The sequence below is a fragment of the Cornus florida genome, unplaced genomic scaffold (assembly GCF_030987335.1).
Source record: "Cornus florida cultivar Cherokee Brave unplaced genomic scaffold, ASM3098733v1 CherokeeBrave_3.0.0_Hap2_Chr03, whole genome shotgun sequence".
NCBI lineage: Eukaryota > Viridiplantae > Streptophyta > Magnoliopsida > Cornales > Cornaceae > Cornus > Cornus florida.
In genome coordinates, this window is record NW_026775573.1 from 39,813,924 (window position 1) to 39,835,640 (window position 21,717).

Sequence of the window (21,717 nt, forward strand, 5' to 3'; positions counted from 1 at the left end):
AAAGGAGCAAAGTGGAAGCAAAGTGGTGAAAAAGCCCTCTCCGATCGATCGGACCAAGCTATGATCAATCATACTGTGATCGTTCCAACCCTGCCATGATGGATCGAGCCCTTTGTCCTTATCCTCAGGAAAATTTCCTATTCGATCAATCCAACCTTTCCTCTGATCGGCCGACCATTTTTAATCTTATCCTTGCAACCACTTTTGTCCTTTTCCCAAAAATATCTCAGCCTTGTCCTTATCCAAAAATTACGCCGCCATGGTTCGATCGATCTGAGAAACCATGTTGTAACGACCTGAACCCGAGGGTCCAAATCGCTAACCCGGTTCTTACCCGAACCAGAGGTCGTCTAAGGGCACTATGGTAAGTTCTCCAAGGGTCCGAATCGCTAACCGGGTTCTTACCCGAACCCGAGGTCATCTAAGAGCACTATGATAAGTTCCAAGGTTGATACATAATGTAAATAAATTACAAACATTACAATCTACCCTCCTTAAAAGATTTTGTCCTTGAAATCTACCCTCCCTAAAGAAGGAGCCACAACCACACACCTTCCCGAGAACACCTCACAAAACCCCAAAACCCCAAAACCATGAACTCACTAATATTATTGCCTTTGACACCGGACATCACCAAGCAATCACACACCACTACCACAAAAACATAATGTTCACCACCCTATGAGGGTACTCATTACTCACGACATCAGAACACGAGACCAACTAGGCCCTACATCTGACTCTTAACGGACATCAGTCCACTCTACACTACTACACAAGACTCCGAAGCCCGAAAAAAGAACGGTCTCTAGACCATTGAACATGAAAATATACAATCTCAACTCCTTCCTAAAAGGACACACAAAACTCCAGACAAAGAACCCCGTCCATCTCACAATCAAGCTCAACTCTAATCTACACATCTCTGTCAAACCGAACACTCACTACCTAACACTTAACTACACCATTACATACCCGTACAATGACTACCAACCACACCAAGCAGCAATCACTAAATTTATCATCCTCAAGATGACTAAACAAGAAATCTCCCAACGACTGCATAATCATGAGTCACCAGAGTAATTAAACGTACTATCATGTACCTAGAACCCAAATCCTTAAAACAAGATCTTCAATAATCAATGATCATACCGCAAACCCTTTACCAGACACTTGGTACTACCTAACACACTCCGTCACCTAAAACAAACCATCCGAATCCAGACTGTCACACTGACACAACGCGCAATACCGTGCCCTCATTATCCTTGACAAATTGAAACAATCATTGACCTTTGACCCGACATCGTGCTAAGAGGGACTGATTCAGAAAAAATGGTTGGCCAGGCCATTCTCATCATCGATCCGGTCTCAACACAGATGTCGTTCCTGTCCTCAGGTCCAAACATCAAACACACTCACACGCAGTCCACAAAACAACCATGAGATTCAATCGCTATCAATCCATCGTTCTACGTAACCACAACGACTAACAGTTACATACTTACTCTAAAAATCCCAATCAATACAACCCTAATAAACTAGTAATAACACAGCACCAAACGTTAGAATCATCGACCAGCTTAAAAACTCTCTAATGATCTTATAGCACCTATACCAGGTAAACGACTCCATCAATTCTTACTTCTTCAAAACACACAATACAAAATCAATCATTCCAATTATTCCTCAACAGAATCCCACGTTCACTTTCTTTAATCACATAGTTCTAAGGCGACATCGACACTTGTCCTCAAGATACTACTCAAATCAAACGCCTATAAAAAGATCCGAGTACATGACTCACATCATATCACCTAACCATCCTCAAGCTTATAATTCACGACACACCCCTAGACATCACCGAAAGTACCAGACACCGGAAACACAATCCCTATTCGGCAACTCGTGCCATCAAAACCACTCTCAAAACAAGCACTACTAAAAACTTATGACTTTATCTCCCTCCGTGGGAGTGAGTCGACCAAGTCAACCAAACATTTATCGATGAACTCAACAACATAACAAATCACACTCAGGTCCGTCCACTCACGACAAACGACGTCCTTACCAGGATTAGAATAAATGGAAAGGGTAACAAACCCCATTCTCACAAGATACTGACGATTCGCACCTGAATGTACCCGACACCTTATCACATGCTACACACCAACTGTCCAACCATGGACACCCAATCTCACCTGAGATGAACTAAACTCCTTACACACAAAGAGAAGAACCAAATGGATACTCGTACAGAACTACAAACTCAATTCTAGGCGACCTCGCCACTAATGGACTGTTATGCACTATCAACACAGAAACCTTGTATACGATACCCCGCAACACCCATGCTAACCAAAACCAATCAGATCCCTACCACTCATTTGTCAAGTACTAAGATACAACTCACAACACAACCATCAGACAAGAACATCAATACTCACAACATACCAACACTAGAAACGATCACAACCCATCGAACACCGCATCCCGTCACTCCTAAATGACAACCCATATGCCATAAAATGACACTTTACCTCCCGTTCCATCACTACCTTCCCAAACGATACTGCCTCGATCACCGAGCACACTCGACTCGTGACCTCAATTATAATAACTCACTGACTCATCAAAAGAAAAAGATGTCTATCTGGCAACATCGTCCTCACTGGCTCTAAAGACTAAGCTGCTCACCATCATCTCGACTAATGCAACCTTATCACCTACCCGACAACATACAACAACAACTCATACTCTTCAATCCACCCTCTGATCATATCCCAAACCATTTTGCTCATCAATACTAAACATCACGCTATAACGCCTCTACTACCATCATCCTCGAATGACAACTCAAACCTCTCATCTCACCAAATCACCAAGTCACTACCAAGCAATTCTTCCTATGACACCATCATAACAAAAGAATAAACATTACTCTCGATACCTTTCACAACAACCACTATTTGCCACTAGAAAAGAATCTCTATATAGCAATACCATTCCGACAAATCCCAAAGGCACAAAAACTAGAATGCTCAACATCCAAATGTCTCCTCAAACCATCTACAACATAATCAATCATTAACACTTAATCGACTACTCCAACCATTCTTCCCAAGACAACCTACATGCCTTAACAAGAAAACTTCATACCCCAGGTTCAACGTCACTACTTCCCCTCTTCCCCGTTCCTCAAAACCTCCTTGGCCCCAACAAAAGTCAAATGGGGCTACCAACTAAACCTACAAGATCAACTTCGTCTCAATCATCCTTATCATCAGTCTATCTCTTTGAATCCTTAAACAACAAGCACTACCTCCTCATACCCCATACACAATATAAAATTTAACTCCAGTCCATAGCTTTCAATTTCAAAAACACAATTCATTTGGTAACACATTACCTACCATCTATCACTTCACCTGCAACAACCAAACATACCAACGACCCCATACTACCTGCCCTATCATGCAATCCTACACTACACAACTAAAACTAACCACTATACCTCACCTCGTGACTCTCTCGACAACCATAACAACATATAACTCCGTTCATCCACCAAGCCATGCAATTGACCCACCGAGAGTCGATTACTTGTAGCACACTCCCTTAACTTTTTGAAATGGAAAAATCATCCCTCAACCAACCGTAACCAACACACTTTCTTAGACCGCACCAAAACAACCGCAATACACATCTACAACCCATAAACTACATTCGTGACTCAAACAACTTCTGTCACACCTACCACGACTGGTTCGAAAATAACCTCCACACCAAACCATGACCCATGTCACAAACACTAACCTCCTAAGGTCATACATTTCTCCCTCAAAACCCTCACTCGCACACCTGATCTCCACGGTTACAGGAACCCATCTACCGATACATGAAACTCACACACAACAAAGACACCCTGCCATGAAATATGAACCCGATCTAAAGTCGTGCCCTAAGCACCGCACAAAATGTAAGAAGAAAATCAGGATGACTACACACTGAATAGCTCAATCCACGAGCTAGAAGTCAACACCTGTAGTTCGATAAGAACCAGTACCCAACAACCCTGAAACAACTGAGCTCCTCTCCTACTCAGGTCAAAACTTTCACAACCCTCAATGCCGTGACAAATACTCTACCGTACTAGCAACCACTCTAATGTTCAACCGCATAAACATATTTGAATATAGATATATACGTATACAAAATGAATGAAACCCACAATACTATACAAAACATGCTTGCATATATTAGGCTCATTACTTGTCACATTAGCATAAAAGAAAATTGCACCAACCGTACCTACTGCTTGCCACCGTCATGTATCACATACTTTCCACTTTAACATGTATAACATGCTTTCAAATACTTTCACATTTCATTTACATATAACGGCAATTTAAACACTTAAGCACTTAACAAATAGGCATGCCTTCAAAACTGTAAACATATAAACAAGTAGCAAGTAAGCATGCTTCATAAAATAGTAAGTACATAAACACCAACACGCAATCAACGCAGGTCAACGTTCTACCGCTCTAGGCAAGCCATTACCCGTCGTCCTTAGATTTTCGAACCTAAAGCTCTGATACCAAATTTGTAACAACCCGAACCCGAGGGTCCGAATTGCTAATCGGGTTCTTACCTGAACCTGATGTCGTCTAAGGGCACTATGGTAAGTTCCAAGGTCGATACATAATGTAAATAAATTACAAACATTACACATATGATCAGTGCGGCTGCGTGGGAGAGAGAGAGAGATTCAGCAAAATAAAAACTCCCTTGTCCCTCACATGTGACTTGGTCAAATATGGTTGACTCACAAAATGACTAAAATGCCCTTGCATGCCTACTAATCCACAAACAAGCCACTAACATGCAAAAACCCACATATACCCTCACCTATACACCAAATTCCATGTATAACATGTACATGAATCCAGAAAATAAATCCGAGCACCAAATTTCTGGGCATGGCGCCCACGTGGGACCTTCCGGCCCGAAAATCCGAAAAATGATAAAATGCACCAAAATACATTTTTAAGAGTTCTAACTCTAAGAAATGTCCTAAATGACCATTGGAGTCCTCATGGCACGCTAATCGGTGCACGGCACATAAAACGATGCATAAATTTTTTTTTACCTAAAATTAAAATAAAATAAAATAATCCGAGACGTCACAGTATGATCCCGACTTTTTTTCCCGTTCTTTGGTTGTTAACTTAAGGGAGTTCAAAACTGGTGTTTTAGGCATTACTTACTGAGCTGTTGAGCTCACCTCTTATCTTAATATTTTCAGGAAACTAAAGGAGAAAGTGCGTATTACTCGCATTCATGGACTTAGACGACACTATGATTTTTTATAGTGTATAACGTTGTATTTACGGACATTGTGGCCTCATTTATGTATTTAAATTCTTTATAATCGTGTAAAGACAAATTTGTATATTTTGTGGCCTTGTATCTTTAATTATGTTTCATGGACATGTTTAATTAAAATTTGAAAGATACATATTATGGATGGTTGAGATGGAACGAGCTATTTTCAAATGATTTCATTCACATTATGTTGGGACGTTATACCTTATTTGTTGTAAGTTGGGACAGGTTTCACATTTCACCATGGCTCACAAATGAGCCCAAATAAGTACAAGACCATAGAAGCCTTGACTTGCAGAATTTGCAACTTTCAGGGCCTATCCGCAGGCTGACATTGGATCGGTTCTTAATGCCTTAAACGACCCCAGGTTCGGGTAAGGACCCGAATAGCGATTCAGACCCCAGGGTTCGGGTCGTTACATCAAAACTCAAGGTTGTTAAAAAGGTTGCTCGACGAATCAACGCATCATCAACTTTATTATGTCATCCTAATTATGTGTTCAGCATAAAAGGTTTATTTTCTAAATAGGTACATATATTGTGGATTGAAACTTATGAGATTAAGAGAGATGTAATTTCATGAGGGAGTTGATGGGTAGAGGTAGTATGCTAGTTGGTAGAGTAGGAAAAACACCGGTGACACTAGTAGTAAGGAGATAGGCTTGTGGAGAGGTACATGGTGAAAAGACATTTACATGGTGTTGATACTTATTACTCTATTACTCTATTGTTGTAATATTTCGACGAATTATAGTGGAATCTCTTCTCATCCATGGATGTAGGCCAATTTTGGCTGAACGATGTAAATTTTATGTTTGTTGCGTAAAAGCTTATTTCTTCTTTGTCGTTACGGTTCCGTTGCCCCCAACACTAACCTCACATTTTGATCACTTAGTTACTTACATGAGTCTGAATGGACAACCGTGTGAGGTTAGCCCCAAACTCTCCAACACTATTCCGGTGACTTGGCCATTCAAGCATTGTTTGCCATACCACAATGGTGTCTTGTTCATGTAGCACATGAGGTGAGTCCAGTTGTGGTTGAGGAAAGGGTGGTTAAATTTGGCTTTGAGAGCGTACAGGGCATCCCTCTCTGCTAGATTGAACCCGGGCGAAGGATCATCCTCTGCTATGCCTGGTTTGAACAACAAAAGAAAAGCAATTACAAGAAGAAACTTGAAGAATTGAAGATAACCCATTGTGTAGAGTTCAATGTGGAAGCTATGTGGTTCATGATCTGCGAACGCTGACATACAAATAAAAATTCAATTGCCTAAAGTTAAACTTGTGAAACATAGGGCTTCGTTCAATGATGGGTCTCTGTTTGGTGAACAAAGTTCACAAGAACTTGAAAAACAGAGAACTGTTTTTATTTGATTTTTTTTATAAAATTGACAACCAAACAATATTTTAAAACAAAACATTGTTACGTATGGCTGAGGATTGGTTTTTAGTTGTTTAATAAATTAAGGTTAGAAAGTGACTGATTGGTTTGTCAAATGTTATAATATGAAAAATGTTGTTGTAAAAATGAATGGAGTGTGTTTCTGTGTCTAACTTTCAGTGATTATGTTTGGTCTGGCAGGATTGATACTGTTAAGGTAAGAAATGTCAACAAGTGATTATAGTATAACTTACTGACCTTTTTCCGTTTTATTTTGATTTGGCATTTGCAATTGAAGAACCAAAATTTATTGATATTTGGGTCTATGAATGTTCTACAAGAAAAGATTGCAAAGACAGAAAAATAGTTGCAATGGGGATTCATTTAAGATGTCTCATAACTATGTTCGCCGTATTAGTCAAAACGCGATATACCAGTCCGTTTGTAACCCTTATCAATGGCTATCAAGAGTTCGATACCGTTACATAAATTGATCAATTTACACCGACATTTACCTACCGTTGCACATCTCCATAAACATTTACCTTGAGTTCGTTATACTGCGACCTGAATCACAACATGGTGCCAAATCAAAGGCTTTAAGTTTCTATCACAAGGACTGAACCCAAGTGGTTTTCAATCTCTCTCCTTTGAAAATCAATAATTTACTTGCATTATTACCTAAATTTTTATTATTCAACCCCATAATCAATGGTAAAGTATTTTTATTACCTAACATTGACTAGTTACCAATAATAGAACCTTGAAAGGAAACAAAAAAAAAACACACACACACACACAATAATTGAATCCTTTCACATCTGTCTAGTTGATCACAAAAATTTACATAGCATCTGCAAAAGCTAACACGAAAACCTTCTGATAGAAACACTTGCAGAAATAACTTGGTGAAAAGCAATTCATGTTTGGTAATCCATTACTTTGCTTCAACTATTACAATAAATTTAGATGGACAATGTTACTATTAAACCTCAATAATGACATGCTTAGCATATGATGTAGATAAATTTAAATGCAACATGGAAGATTTAATAAGCTCAAACAGAGATCTTGGTATGCATAAATGTAATTAAACAATAGTAGTAAAGTTTAAACTCAATAGTAATGCATTTTTTTTTCCCCAAGGCAAGCAAGACAACTTTTCATTGATTAAACGAAAAATTAGAGTCAGTCACGGTAACACTTTCCAGAGATCACTGGGAAAAACAGAATCCATTGATTAAACCAAAAATTACAGTCAGTCACGGCAACATTTTCCAGAGATCACTGGGAAAAACTGAAATGTCATAAACTTTCCTGTGCTAAGCAAACTGACATAACATAACCAATGGGCAACAACATTATTACTATCTCGACTCACCCAACAAAGATCAAGAAGATGATGCAATTGCAAGATAAAGTGAATATCCTCTTAAAGAACTGCAATGGAGCTTAAATGTCCTTTCAGCAAACCCATAACTCTACTATATTGTATCAAATGAAATAATACATTAACTGCTCAATGCCTCAACTAAAAAATCACACGACTAAGAACACTTCACTGCAACTAACACCAGTTCGGCCTGTTATGGAATCAACTCAAGCCATTTTAGTTACAACTCTACTTCAATCAACTGCACATTCATTCCTCGTTTCAAAAAATTACTTCCAAACTCTCAAAATGACGTATACAAACACATTGTAGACACCTTGATACATATCACATCAATTCCAAAAAGGCCAAATGTTAAATGTACATCTAAATCTCGTAATTATTTAAAGAGAAGCAACAAATATAATTAAACAACAGAATTGCTGGAAAACTAGACATGGCCCGAGAGCTTGAAGTGCATGTGTTTCGCCTCTATGTTTGGAGATGGGGCAAATATAGATAATTATGGTTGAAAAAAAAAAATTTGATTAGTATTAATAAAATAATATCAATTTTGGTATCATATCATCTGATACGGGATAATATGATACCAAAACTAACGCAAGACGGGTAGAGCCGACCCTTATACCAAATTGATGCAGGAAAGGTGAGGGAATGAGTGAGAGAAGAAATATATGAATAATAAGCTCAATAATTAATCAATAATCATGAAAAGGTTATTTCTCAATGTATCACACTCCCCTGCCCGCCTCCCCTCCACCCAACAAAAAAAAAAACAAAAAACAGCACGCACACGCACGTATACGCCTACATAAGAATACCTAATAAAAGTACCAAATATAAAAAGCCTAAATAAATAAGGTAAAATATAAGAACAAAATAAATTAAAATTCCTCCTCTACGTCTACATCTATGCCTACATAAGTGCGTAGACCACGCAACTCATCATCTCCATCAATTTGATTAAGGTTCTTCCTTAATGGTGATTTCTTCCCCTTATTTCTTCTTCTTTTCTCCCTCATTTGACATCAATTTTGGTATCGAACCAGCCCTACCCCACTGCATCAAAAACGTAAGTATAAATTCAATAGTGAAGTGTTCTTAGAGGCATTATGTAACTTCTTATTTAGTTTCTGGGAGAAATTAGCAGAAGAGATTATTAAACCATCATTATCTAATTTTCCTTTTAGTTCTCTAATGGGATAATCCTACATTATATGATCCCACAAACAAACCATCATACTATAAGAACATGACACGATCAAACTGCCTGTGGGACAAAACTTCACTGCCTCACCATGTCAGGCACTAGAATAGAGGAAGAAGGAGAGAGAAGCAAAAGATGAGTGCAATGAGAGTTCATGAAGCAGTGACAACTAACAGAGAAAGCTAAAGAGGGAGCAAAGGGTGGCCATCACATAAGTAATGGATATGATCTTTGCATCTGCATATAATATTACGACACAATAACTAAGGATTATATTGTCATTCCACACCTATCAATTAATCATTTGACTTCCAAGAAGTATTTTTGGAGAGCTTCAAAGGACAAGACTTCAAAAAATCTGCTTGTTCACCCCACCAAATATTCATATTTTCCTGAAAAGGGTTGTTAGTGCTTAAAAGTCCTTTTACAGACTCTTGAAAGCTCCCCCCTAATTTGGTTCCCATATTTGCTAATCAATCCAATAATACAACCACCTCGTGGTGATCCTGAATCCAACTGCCATCAACTAGAACATACAACTCTATCAACAACAATTTCACAAAGTTGTAGATAGCCACGTCAGTGGGCCCCACCCCTCATTATCTACCTCTGTAATCTGCTTTTTACTATCTATCTATGGATATTGAGGTAAATAATGAGGGGCGGGCCCACTGACGTGGCTATCTACTCCGCCCACCCACACCAGCTCCCTCTCTCTCTACTTTACTCCCATATTATCCACTCACTCATGCATACCGGATGGCCTAAGATAGCACCTTGCTACATGCTCTCTGCTACTACACCAAACCTTGTAAAACAGTCTCACCCTAAACTACCACTCCTATCCATTTGTCACCACAACGCATCCTCCTCAAACCATCAACAAAGACACTTAAGTAAGAAAAATTAAAAAATCAGTAGCATCCAACTCCCGGTGCACTAGCCACTCTATTCTTGGTGAATCTATCATCATCTGCTATAGATGTTTTCTTTTTTATAAGTACCTGCAATAGATGTTCTCTTTACATGATTTTTTTTTTTTTTTTTTTTTTTTTTTTGATAAGTTAGATTTCATTAAAGACGCCCAAAAGGGGAGCGCTCCCAAAGACAACAGACGTCGAACATGACGAAACTATAACTTTAAGCCAACGCCGAGGGAATACCTACACCAAGACCATAAGAAAATCCAGTCTTTGGCCATCCCCAAGATAATAGTTTTTCAAAACTTAGTTTCTTCAATTGCTTACAATGTCTTATTGGTGATCCAAAATAAATATCAACAAAATCAGATGGTTTTCTTCAATTGCTTACAATGTCTTATTGGTGATCCAAATTAACTATCAACAAAATCAATAAACTTTTGGATGACATATATTTCATGTCTTACTATAGTATGTTCTTGGTGGTACAACTCCAACAGCAAAAATATCAAATGAGTTTTTGATGGCATATCAACCAAATCATGTGAATTTTTAATTAATATTATTTGTTGGCATATGTCCTAGAAGCTATGTTATGTTTCCTTATTAACTAGGAAGGTTCAAAAGGGAAAACTAGTTAAAAGGGAGAGTGATGCAGGGCATTTTAGTAGTTTGATAACTTGTAGGAGTCGAACAAATGGGTAGGCAAGCAAGCTAAATGAGAATTTCAAAAGGCATTTAATGGAATTTTATCAGCGAATTCCACATCCAGTTATGTAGATTTGACCATTCCCATAAAATTCGATCACAAATTTGTCTTTTCTAAAAACTAACTTATGGTTTGTATAATCAGATATTAATAACAGATGTGTCTTTTCAAGTAAGGAACTGACAAGGCTCCACGTACACTATCTTTAACATATGCAATTTTCAAGTTAACAGGGAATAAGGCTCCAAATCCAATGATTTCATCCAAGTACTTAGCCAGTATGCTGGGATGTAATTAATGATTATACATGAAACGAGTTGATTAGGGAGGAAAGTACCTTGCAATGATTTCTAACGATTGATTGACTAGCTTGCTCGCATGGTATTTTTTTCATTCCTCCTTCCTAACTTTAGGAATGAAAGACCATGCCAACAAGCTAGTCAACCACTCTTTAGAAATCATTGCAAGATTAGGGAGGAAAAAAGGAAAGAAGAATGATTTCTAGAGAACCTTAAATCGTCATTGGCAGCCAATGCGTGTAATCTCTAATCATTTAACAAGTAATAACAAACACAAGCTCAAACCAAAAAAAAAAAAAAATTGGGAAATGCAGTGATGAAAAGTAGATCAAAACTCCCATATATGCTTTGCACTATTGAATCTGTCAAAAAAATCCAGTTCATAACAATAAAGTGGTAAACCAGAAAAAGGTCCAATCATTGGTAACTTTTGGTCCCTCAAGACCTCAATCCAATTGTCTGTAGACTCCATAATTAATGTGTGTTGCAGTTCACTGAATAATATTCCATATCTGAATCAAATATTGGATATATAATATGCCAAATGTGTCTGTGTGTACGGATTCATATATAATTCAATCATCATCATAGATCACACACGGCGTAATTTTGTCAATTTTCAAATGAGTATCAAAGAAGAGAGTATAGCACCGAGAACTACATACTATAGGAGCATTCAATACTAAAAAGCAACTAGTGTAAGGTGTAATTATAATTCAAAAATACTCACTAGCATCTCACATGAATCCAAAGTTCAAGTTCTGTCAGAGCATTTGACACTATCTTCAATAAAACAGCAAGATTCAAAACAGATAAGAAAATACATTGGTGACAAATCAAAACACCATGAAAGCATGTCCAAGTAATGGGTTGCACACAGTGACAATATCCATACACAACTATTTATGATCTCTACAATCAATCTACATAAGTATAAATACAAATATAAAAATCCAACCTACACAAAATAAAAAGGACATACAAATCAAACAATACAACAGAATAGCAAAAAATAAAAAGTAAAAAAAGCCGAAACCTTACATACTCTGCGATCATTTTGAAGCTAAAAAAATCTCTGGCTTCTTAGCTTTACTGGGTGTGTTAGCATTCGAAGCAGCTGCAATGGCTGCTGCTGCCTTTGCAGCCTCTCTTGCTCTGTTATCGAGCTGAATCAAACTCCGTGTCGCCAAAATCCCCTGTGGAACCAAATCATGAGAAGCCCTAGCATACAAACACCGCACTGCCACTGACGCAGCGTCCTTAACATCCTCTGAATTGAGAGGAGCCAAGAGGCAGTGACCCAGAATTCTCAACGCCGGTTGCAGAAGCTCCCACGGAAGTGGAATCCTCGCCCCTCTCGGAACCGAATTCGATGAATTTCCATTCATCCCCAAATTCCCCATCTCCTCCACCACATCATCAATCTCAAGATCCCTAGTAGTACCTTCGGAAAAATAATCATTTCCAATCTCCTCTCCGTTTTTGTCGAATTCCGTCTTGCAGGGGCAATCCTGTCCGGCCCAATCGGCGGCGAAGCGACAGAAATCGAGTTTGGACCAACTGGGCATCTGAGAGATCTGCTTGTAGTAGCAATCTAGGGCTACACCAACAATGCAGGCTCGTTTGGTTGATTTCACGGCGATTTGGGGCTCGAGCGGAGCGGAGAGGACTCCGATCGAGGGCCGAGATTGGTTGTTCAGATTGGGATTGGGTTTGTTCCGAGGAGAGTGATACAGGGAGGGTTGAGAGAGATCCGGGATGTTGATGAGGATGGGTTTGCCGGCGCGAGATTTGGTTTCGGCCGCGTAGAGAGAGAGCAAGACGGCCTCGAATCCGGCCAGAGAAGGGGCGGCGGCGGAAGTGTCGGAGTGGATGCGAGAGAGGTAGAGGCCGGAGAGGAGGGGGAGGAAGGAAAGGACGACGAGGCGGAGATCAGGATCGGAGGACTGGAAGGTGTCGTAGAGCCAGTGGCACAGAGGGTCGTCGCCGGTGCCGGAGAGGGGCGAGGAAAGGGAGGCGGAGAGGGCGGAGTAGGCGGCGAGGGAGGAGAGTAGGGAGCGGGCGGGGCAGTCGGAGTCAGCGAGGGAGGAGAGAGGCGGAGATGAGGAGGTGGAGTGAGGAAGGATGGAGGAGAGGAGGTGGATACGAGAACGGGCTTTGGAGATGGATTCCCACCAGGATTGCATTGGATCGGTTTCGTGGTGGTGTTGGTGACCGCCGTTGCGGTGGTGGTGGTTGGAATTAGGGTTTTGGTTTGGGTCGGAGGAGGAGGTGGAGGAGGAAGGTGAACCGCCGGAGGTGTGGTTCAGGTGGAAATCCATTATGGTGCGTTGGGTGGGGTGTGTGGACTCCGGTGTCTCTGGAGAGAGAGAGAGAGAGAGAGAGAAGTGAACTAATAAGGTGAAAATATGGGTCGGGTCATTTATTGAAGGGCCCAACAATGAAACAAACAAAAATTTCTTAATTAAACTATAATCCTAAGTTCCTAGTTAATAAAAATACCTTTTTTAGTCACGTTGTTTTCATTTGGATAAAGTATATGGAAGAGATAAACTCTTCTTTCAATTATGTGATAAATTTGAAAAAACTGAATTTCAAATATTGAATTTTAAAATGGTAATTAAAAATATATAAAATTAATAATTGAATTGTTACTTAAGGGTTTCCTATTTTCTAAAACGAAACCGAATCAACTAAGAAAAAAATAAAAACCTGATCAAACTATAAAAATCAGTTAGTGTAATTTGGTCCAATTCAATTTACCAACAAAATTGATTTTTTGTGCACTCTTTTAAGGAAATTTGAGGGTTAGAACCATTAGGAGTTTGGTAACTTTGGTTAAGAGGAAAGGAATATTTTGAAGTTTCTATAATCATGTAATTTGATTTCTTGAGAAAGTTTATAAACTTATAGAATTCCCTTTTATGATAAGTTTCTTTTTTTTAAAATAAAAAAAATACATAATAAAAATTTTTATTTTTTATTCATTTGCTTCTCTATTAATTTATTTATTATTATTATTTTTTTATAATGTTAAGGTTATTTTGGACAAATTACATACGAATAGACTGTTCAAAGTTTATTATTTTAATCTTCAGCATCATCAGTGATATTCGATGCATGGTGTTCAACAACACTCCTAGCATTTTCTTTTCGACAATCTTGGTGACTAAATTTTATAAAATAACAAATTTGTTCTTCTCTTTGTATAAAATATAATATAATATATGATATGAGTGTATTACTGACTTATCTCCATGAACATAATCACGTTGGCAGGGATTGGAGGAAATAAAAAAGTGTATTAGTAACTTTTCCCTAGACAATGAACCAATTTAGGAGAGATCACAGTAATACATGCGTGCAAATCATTACTCAAACCTCAATATATGTTTATTATAATTTACTCAAGTACAACACGTTATATTTCTTCTGTCCTATATTAATTGTCAGCTACAAAAATTTTAACTCACAATTTTTGTGAGTCAAAATTACTAAAATAGACTTCTACTATAGAATATAGGTAATACATAAATATATTAAAAGAATATGACTAAAAATAATACCAAATGATTCAAAAATAAAAAGTGACAATGAGTTAAATTTTTTTAAATTGACAATTATTATGGGAGAAGTTAGTAATTAGTTAATTTCTAATCCAATCCATATTCCGATGTCGAGTTACACACTCGACCCGAATGTATCTGGGTCTATACAACCGGGCAGACAGAGTGACCGAAACATCGAACGGTCGAGTTGGATTCTTCTAATCCGCCAATTAGAAGATACAATGTGAACTCGGACAAACCAAACCAAAACCCAAACCACTTGCTACCAACCCTCTCTGTCACTCCCTCACACCGACGTCGGATTCTCCGCCCTTCTCTCCCACTATCTCTCTCTCTACATAGACATATATATATATATATATAATATACATACTCCTACAGCACACCTTCACCATTCTTCTCCTCCACCTCGTAGCCATCGCCACACTCACTACTCATGCTCCACCAACCTCAATAAATTCACACCCAAACCCAATCCCCAACTGTTCTCTCTCTCTCTCTCTCATCAATGGCGTCCACACCTCTCTCTCATTCCCTCTTTTCCCCCCACTCATCTCTCTCTAACAGAAGCCACATCGACACCGTCTCTCTTCCTTTGCATCGACCCACGATGCTGTCTTCTCGAAGTTCTGCTTCTATCTCCAGATCTCATCTTTCATTGACCCAGTCGAAGAACAAGAATCGATGTTGTTTCATTGCTAATTGTTCGAAAGAATATGTAAACGAAGAGGTTCCCATCGAAACCAGTAAGTAATTGCTTCTCAATTGTTTCTCCCTCCTTCAGAACTTTCTCTCTCTAATCTTTGAATTCAATGTTGCAGGGTATCCAGCATATCCCACTGTGATGGATATCAATCAGATTCGCGAGATTTTGCCTCACCGGTGAGTTATTCTTTTGTAAATTCAAGCTGATTTTCACAACATTTGGTGTAAAGTGTTCTTTGTGTGTGTATAAAAGTGAATTTTTAAAATCCAATTTGCAGGTTTTCTAGTTTAGTTTGGGTTGATTATCCATTAAGTTCAAGCTAATTTTCACAACATTTGGTGTAAAGTATTCTTTTTTATGCTTTAAGAGTGAATTTTGAAAACCCTTATGGCAGGTTTTCTCTTTTAGTTCAATGTTGGATTGATTATCCATTAAATTCAACCTAATTTTCATAACATTTGGTGTAAAGTATTCTTTTTTATGTTTACAAGTGTGAATTTTAAAAACCCATTTTGCAGGCTTTCTAGTTTTGTTCAATGTTGGATTGGTTATCCATTAAATTGAAGCTAATTTTCACAACATTTGGTGTAAAGTATTCTTTGTGTGTGGATGTGTTTGTTTTTATAAGAGTGAATTTTGAAACCCCATTTTTCAGGTTTTCTGGTTTAGTTCAATGTTGGATTTTTCCATTAAATTCAAGCTATTTTTCACAACATTTGGTATAAAGTATTCCTTTTTGTGTGTGTGTGTGTTTAAGTGTGAATTTTGAAAACTCGATTTCCAAGCTTTCTAGTTTAGTTCAATGTTGGATTGATTATCAGTGAGTTTATTTATTTTTTTAATGTATTTTTCAGCTTTCCGTTTCTTCTAGTGGATAGAGTGATTGAATACAATCCTGGAGTTTCTGCTGTTGCTATTAAGAATGTAACCATAAATGATAACTTCTTTCCTGGGCATTTTCCTGAGAGGCCTATTATGCCTGGTGTTCTCATGGTTGAGGTAAATGATACCTTTACTTAATTTTTGTGTCTTTTTTTCCTATTTATATTATTGTCTATAGTTAAAATCTACAAGTAAATGTCTGATTTAAGTCTTTAGATTGTCTTATTTTGCAATTCGATTAACAAATGATAATATGATGCTTCATTATATGAAAGATTGTTCTACCGAAAAAAAGTAATTAACATTATTTAGTCTTACAGTTATTTCGTAAAGTGCTTAAATCACTGACCTAGGGTTGGCTTTTCCCTACTGACTTAACTTTGAGACTGTTCAGAAATTTGAATATGAAAAGCTCTTGAAGTGTTTTCCTGTGACAATGACTATGTTTTTTTTAAGTAGAAGTTAGTTTGAAGTTGTTATTAACCCATATGCTATTTTAAAAGTAGCATCTTATATGACCAATGACCAAGTCTCTCACATTTGGGGATTTTGTGTTATCATTGATAACTGACCTTTAATCATGTTACATGCGCTACCTGGACTTTTGATGCTATATTTTTTTGTGTGAAATTTTGATAGATTTGTGAATTTTTAGTATTGTTTGTATCTCTTTCTTTGAGAAAATGTCTTGTGCCATTTGAAAAGTTTTTGCCGGTTTTTGACACTGCTTCAATCAAATGGCTGGAGAAGACTATAATGGCCGTGGAGCATGTATGGGACAGGGCTACTTTTTTAATTGTCTTCCTATCCTGGTGCTGCTTTACCAGAAAGGGATTCCAGCTTGTCCAATTCCCAAGCATATGATGGGTTCTTACATTGTCTCGGCCCTGGTCCCAAAATCTCCCTCTAAACCTGTCTCCCTACTGAGAGAAGAGGATTATGTATTTGTAAGAATTGTTCATGGGCCAAACTCAAATTAAGAGGTGGGCTCAGACTTGCAAGGAAAAAATGAAAACAAAATTACAGTCCAGAAGATAGTAGTAGATGGTCCCAGTGATGGTTGCCGGTTGACTATGGTAATGAATTAGAGATGATGTAGTACATTTTCTTATGGTAATTGTGGAATTATGGATTTCACCGATGCTGTTTGTGACATGTTCTGATGCGCAATCAACACATTACATGGTGATGTGTTCTCTGAGTGCATTAACTCGCATTTATAGGCCAAACGATGAAAGAACTGATTGCACTAGATTCAATAAAGATCGTTATCCTGAATTGAAACACAACAGAGTTCTCAGCTAGAAATACTATATTGAGGTTGGCAGGTTGAAAACTGCTGGCAGCTCAACAATAGCTTGAGTAAAACTATTCTCAACCATAAAGGTTACTTTGAACTCCTAGCTCACTGTCAAAGCTGTGTTGGACAGCATGTATTGACCTCATATCTAAGGCTATTCCTGTATATTTTAGATTTGGATATTCTCCCGTGACTCCGAAGCATAAATCTTTAGGAGTGGACATGCATTTTTACTAATGTTGGCGATTCATTTTCGCTTAATTTCTTAATGTATGGTAAGGCTTCCAATACAAGAGTATAAACAACATCCCATAAATAACATGCTTTTATTAGTATAATCTATGCACAGATATTCCTTCAATGTCCAGCTCAAAGATTTTGAACTAGTAAATAGATAGCCAATCATCCTGGACATTTCTAGGGTTAGCGAAATAACCATTTTATGAGGAGATGTAAGACTTCCATGTCAAATCATACCCCAACCACCTAAGAAGCACAGATAGAGATACGGGACACGGACACGGATACGACATGACACGACACCGACACAGTGACACAACAAATGGTAAAAAAATAAGATACGGACACTGTGAGACACAACTACTAATAAGTATATCCTTGTATATAAATGATCCTATATTCTAAGAGTAATATTATTTTTCATTAACCTAATGAAAAATTCACAAATCATAAATTTAATGAGCAAGAAAAATAATTAGTTTATCGTTTAGCGAACTACACAATTGATCTTGGGATAAACATTTGGGATTGGGAAGTTCTTTAATTCAACCTTTTGTTTGATTGGGTGCTATCTTATCACTAAAATAAAAGGTTTTAAGCAAGAGGACGATGGACAAAGCATGGTTGTTAAAATCCCGATTGTAGGGTCTTATGATCCTACGATCCCAAATTACTAAATTTATTCGGATTGCATAAAGAATCTCTTAGAAGCAGGATTGCCGTGAGATCGGAAGGATCAGAATTGGGATCGTAGAATCATGTAGGATCATACGATCCTACCGACCCTCCTAAATCATGTTGTTTTGTTCCTTTTTCTAGATTTATTCAGGCCTACAATTCCTTCTTGGCAAAGAAATTTGAAATTTTTAAGTATAAAGTCCAACACTTTAGCTTAATTGCATTTAAAAAGAACAAAAAGCAGAGACCCAACTTAAAAGGTAAACACGATCCAATTATGAACTTCAAAGGTGTGACTCAACTTCAAAATTTTCCTCTAGTTTGCTCTATTCTTCTTGATTTTTCTTTTTTCTTTCTTTTTCAAAACAAAAAGAGCTCAGTCTACCCTCTTGTTGTTTGCCTGTTCTGAACAAAAAAGAGAGAAACCTTGTTTTTTTCCCTCTGGTTTTTCTCTCTGTTTTGTTCTTTTTCTTAACCAAAAATTATTCTTTCCAACAAAATTGTTCTGATAATTAGGCAACTGAATAGTTATTTTCTCTCTATTTCTTTGTTCTTTTTTTTTTTTTTTTTCTATTTTTTTAGGCTTTGCCTTAATTGCTTGTGTGAAACTCTGCTTAATTGTTATGTTGACGTTCTTACATAGAGGGAATTAAGAAATCGGTTTCAATCGTTTTTTCATGTGTATAGTATGCTTAATATCTTTTAATGTGAATTGATTTTTGTTAGAATGTTGATGATATTGTGTTTAGATTTATTCTCTATTTATTTTAAAAGTAGCTTTAGTAGCTTTATTTAGAAAGTTAATTTATGTCATTTTTGCACTAGTTTTGTAGAAACTTACGCTCCTTGATCCAATCCTACAATCCTGGTCTTAAGGACTATCCACCCGATCGTACTATATTAACTTCTAGAAATGTTCAAATGAATCAATTATCATATTTTCCATTGACTAAAATTCTTATTATGTTTTGGTGATATCATTCGTTATACATGATTTGTTTTCTACTATGCATTTTATATTTGTTTTTATGCCAACTGTTGTTTACTTGCTATTTCATGGCACTGGGTGTGTCGTGTGTGTGCTACTTTGCCTAGTGTTCTTGATACCTGGATTGGGGTTTCTTGTACAAGGTTTTGTCATCTTATATTTTAGCCACATTTCTATCATTGCTGTGTATTTGTATATTTCATGGAAATGTCTTTTTTCGCTTTAGGGGAGAGTTTAGGATTGGTCAGTTTTAGACCAACTGATATATTAACCAAGTCTCTCTAAAGCTCAATTGTTTAGTTGGGCTTAGCTCCATATTTAAGTTGGAGTCAGAGAAGGACTTTGTAGTCTTCCCCCCTCCCCCACTTCATTTGGGATATTTGTATATGTTTTTCTCCTCATTATTTGTATTCTTGTATATTCTTTAGTCGTTACCCTTGGATGGCAGTTTCCCTATTATTATAAGCGGCTAAATTATAGAATTGAGAGTGTGAAGAAAATAAATTCATTGTATGTCCCCTTCTTCTTGAAAAACCATTATCCACACCTTGGGATGTACAACACTCAAAATCTTTATATAGAACTTGGTTATATTTGTATCTGTCCCTATTCAAATATTTCACATTGACATTGAGTGTGGTATCCATAAATGATGGGATTTGGGATGCCAGAGAATCGAAGGCTAAATTGGGAGATTCAGCCTGCTATGTAAATAGTAAATAAGCTCTCTATTCTGCAAATAGATGGTTCAGTTTATGTGATTCTGTCATGGGTATGGGCAACAATCACTGTTTTTGGTCCTGGTAAGTTGTTATAGGTGAAATGTAAGAATGATGAAGAAGCATGAGCCGAGTCCCCCTCGGTAGGAATAATTGAGGTATTAATCATCAGTAGAAATAATTGAGAAACTAATCTAGACAGTTGATTATTCTTTATTTCTTAATCTCTCTCTCTCTCTTCCCCTTGCACAGTAGTCATACATTTAATTTTTCTTTGAATTTCATATTCCATTTCTAGACTTATGGTTTGCCTCAACTCTCCTTTGGAGCAAAATTACAGGTTATTTTGTGTCTTCTTTGTTTTCTCAAATGAGCACTTCTATTTCTGCAATAAGTGAATTTATGAAATGCAATTTTTTTTATAAAATCTTGCAAACTTTATCTTTTGGTCTAGTTCTTGGATTCTGGATATGTATTGATGAATGTGGGTGGCTGTTGGATCCAGGCAATGGCACAGGTTGGTGGCATAGTCATGCTGCAGCCAGAGGTCGGAGGCTCTCGTGAAAATTTCTTCTTTGCTGGAATTGACAAAGTCAGATTCCGGAAACCGGTGATTGCAGGAGACACCCTGGTAATGAGAATGACACTTACAAAGCTGCAAAAACGCTTTGGAATAGCCAAGATGGAAGGGAAGGCATACGTTGGAGGAGAGGTGGTATGTGAGGGCGAGTTTTTAATGGCTATGGGTTGAATGATGATCTGTGCAACTTGTGTGGTTAAAATTTTTGCAGTTCCCTGTTGTTGTTTTTTCCTGATTTCCTTAATTTTCTTTCCAAGACAACCCCCAATTCCTCAATGTTTGAACCAGTGAGCATCTATTTATGGTAGACGGCATCTACATTTCTATTACAAATCGTATGATTTTTGGCACCTTTTGGTCGTGTTGATGAGTTAGAAGATGGTTCACATAATTTGTGAAAGCAGCTGCTGTGGTGAATAAACATTCAAGATTTCGAGGCTTAAATTGAACAAAATTCTCTCGTTGCTCATAAAGCTTCCCATTCAACAAAACCTTGTATACTTGTATTTTGACATAGAAGCACTAAAAATGACATTCTCGTATTGCCAATGCTGAGTGTCCAGAAAAGGCATTTAGTACTCTCTTGCCTTCCAAAGTAGATGGTCAAGTTCCCGTAAGGGCACGTGGGTGGGTGTGTGTGTGTTTTAGGTCCCCGTAAGGGCATGTAGGTGTGTGAGTGTGTTTTAGGTCGATGATTCAAGTTTCCGTGGGGTGTGTGTTCCTTGCCAACATTATAACCATGTTCTTTAATT

At 37.6% G+C, this 21,717-nt stretch overlaps 2 protein-coding genes across 2 annotated transcripts; one reads left to right on the forward strand and one right to left on the reverse strand.

The window, feature by feature from the left end:
• Window positions 1–12,087: 12,087 nt before the first annotated feature.
• On the reverse strand, window positions 12,088–13,680 carry LOC132300330 (uncharacterized). Its single transcript, XM_059797354.1, has one exon. The coding sequence runs from the start codon at window positions 13,622–13,624 to the stop codon at window positions 12,356–12,358; it is 1,269 nt and encodes a 422-aa protein (XP_059653337.1). The 5' UTR covers window positions 13,625–13,680; the 3' UTR covers window positions 12,088–12,355.
• A 1,426-nt stretch (window positions 13,681–15,106) lies between these two features.
• Window positions 15,107–21,315, forward strand: LOC132300332 (uncharacterized). The gene is made up of 4 exons (XM_059797356.1): window positions 15,107–15,618; window positions 15,694–15,754; window positions 16,433–16,577; window positions 20,891–21,315. Exons 1-4 carry the CDS (start codon window positions 15,381–15,383, stop codon window positions 21,134–21,136), a joined length of 690 nt encoding a protein of 229 aa, XP_059653339.1. The 5' UTR covers window positions 15,107–15,380; the 3' UTR covers window positions 21,137–21,315.
• Window positions 21,316–21,717: the final 402 nt, after the last annotated feature.

What these genes read in the sequence shown, in the direction of transcription:
- LOC132300332 (XM_059797356.1), top strand. Translation starts at nt 15,381, where the DNA reads ATGGCGTCCACACCTCTCTCTCATTCCCTCTTTTCCCCCCACTCATCT. An exon ending in AGAGGTTCCCATCGAAACCA is followed by an intron (nt 15,619 to 15,693) that starts GTAAGTAATTGC and finishes TCAATGTTGCAG; the next exon opens with GGTATCCAGCATATCCCACT. An exon ending in CTGGTGTTCTCATGGTTGAG is followed by an intron (nt 16,578 to 20,890) that starts GTAAATGATACC and finishes TGTTGGATCCAG; the next exon opens with GCAATGGCACAGGTTGGTGG.
- LOC132300330 (XM_059797354.1), bottom strand. Translation starts at nt 13,624, where the DNA reads ATGGATTTCCACCTGAACCACACCTCCGGCGGTTCACCTTCCTCCTCC.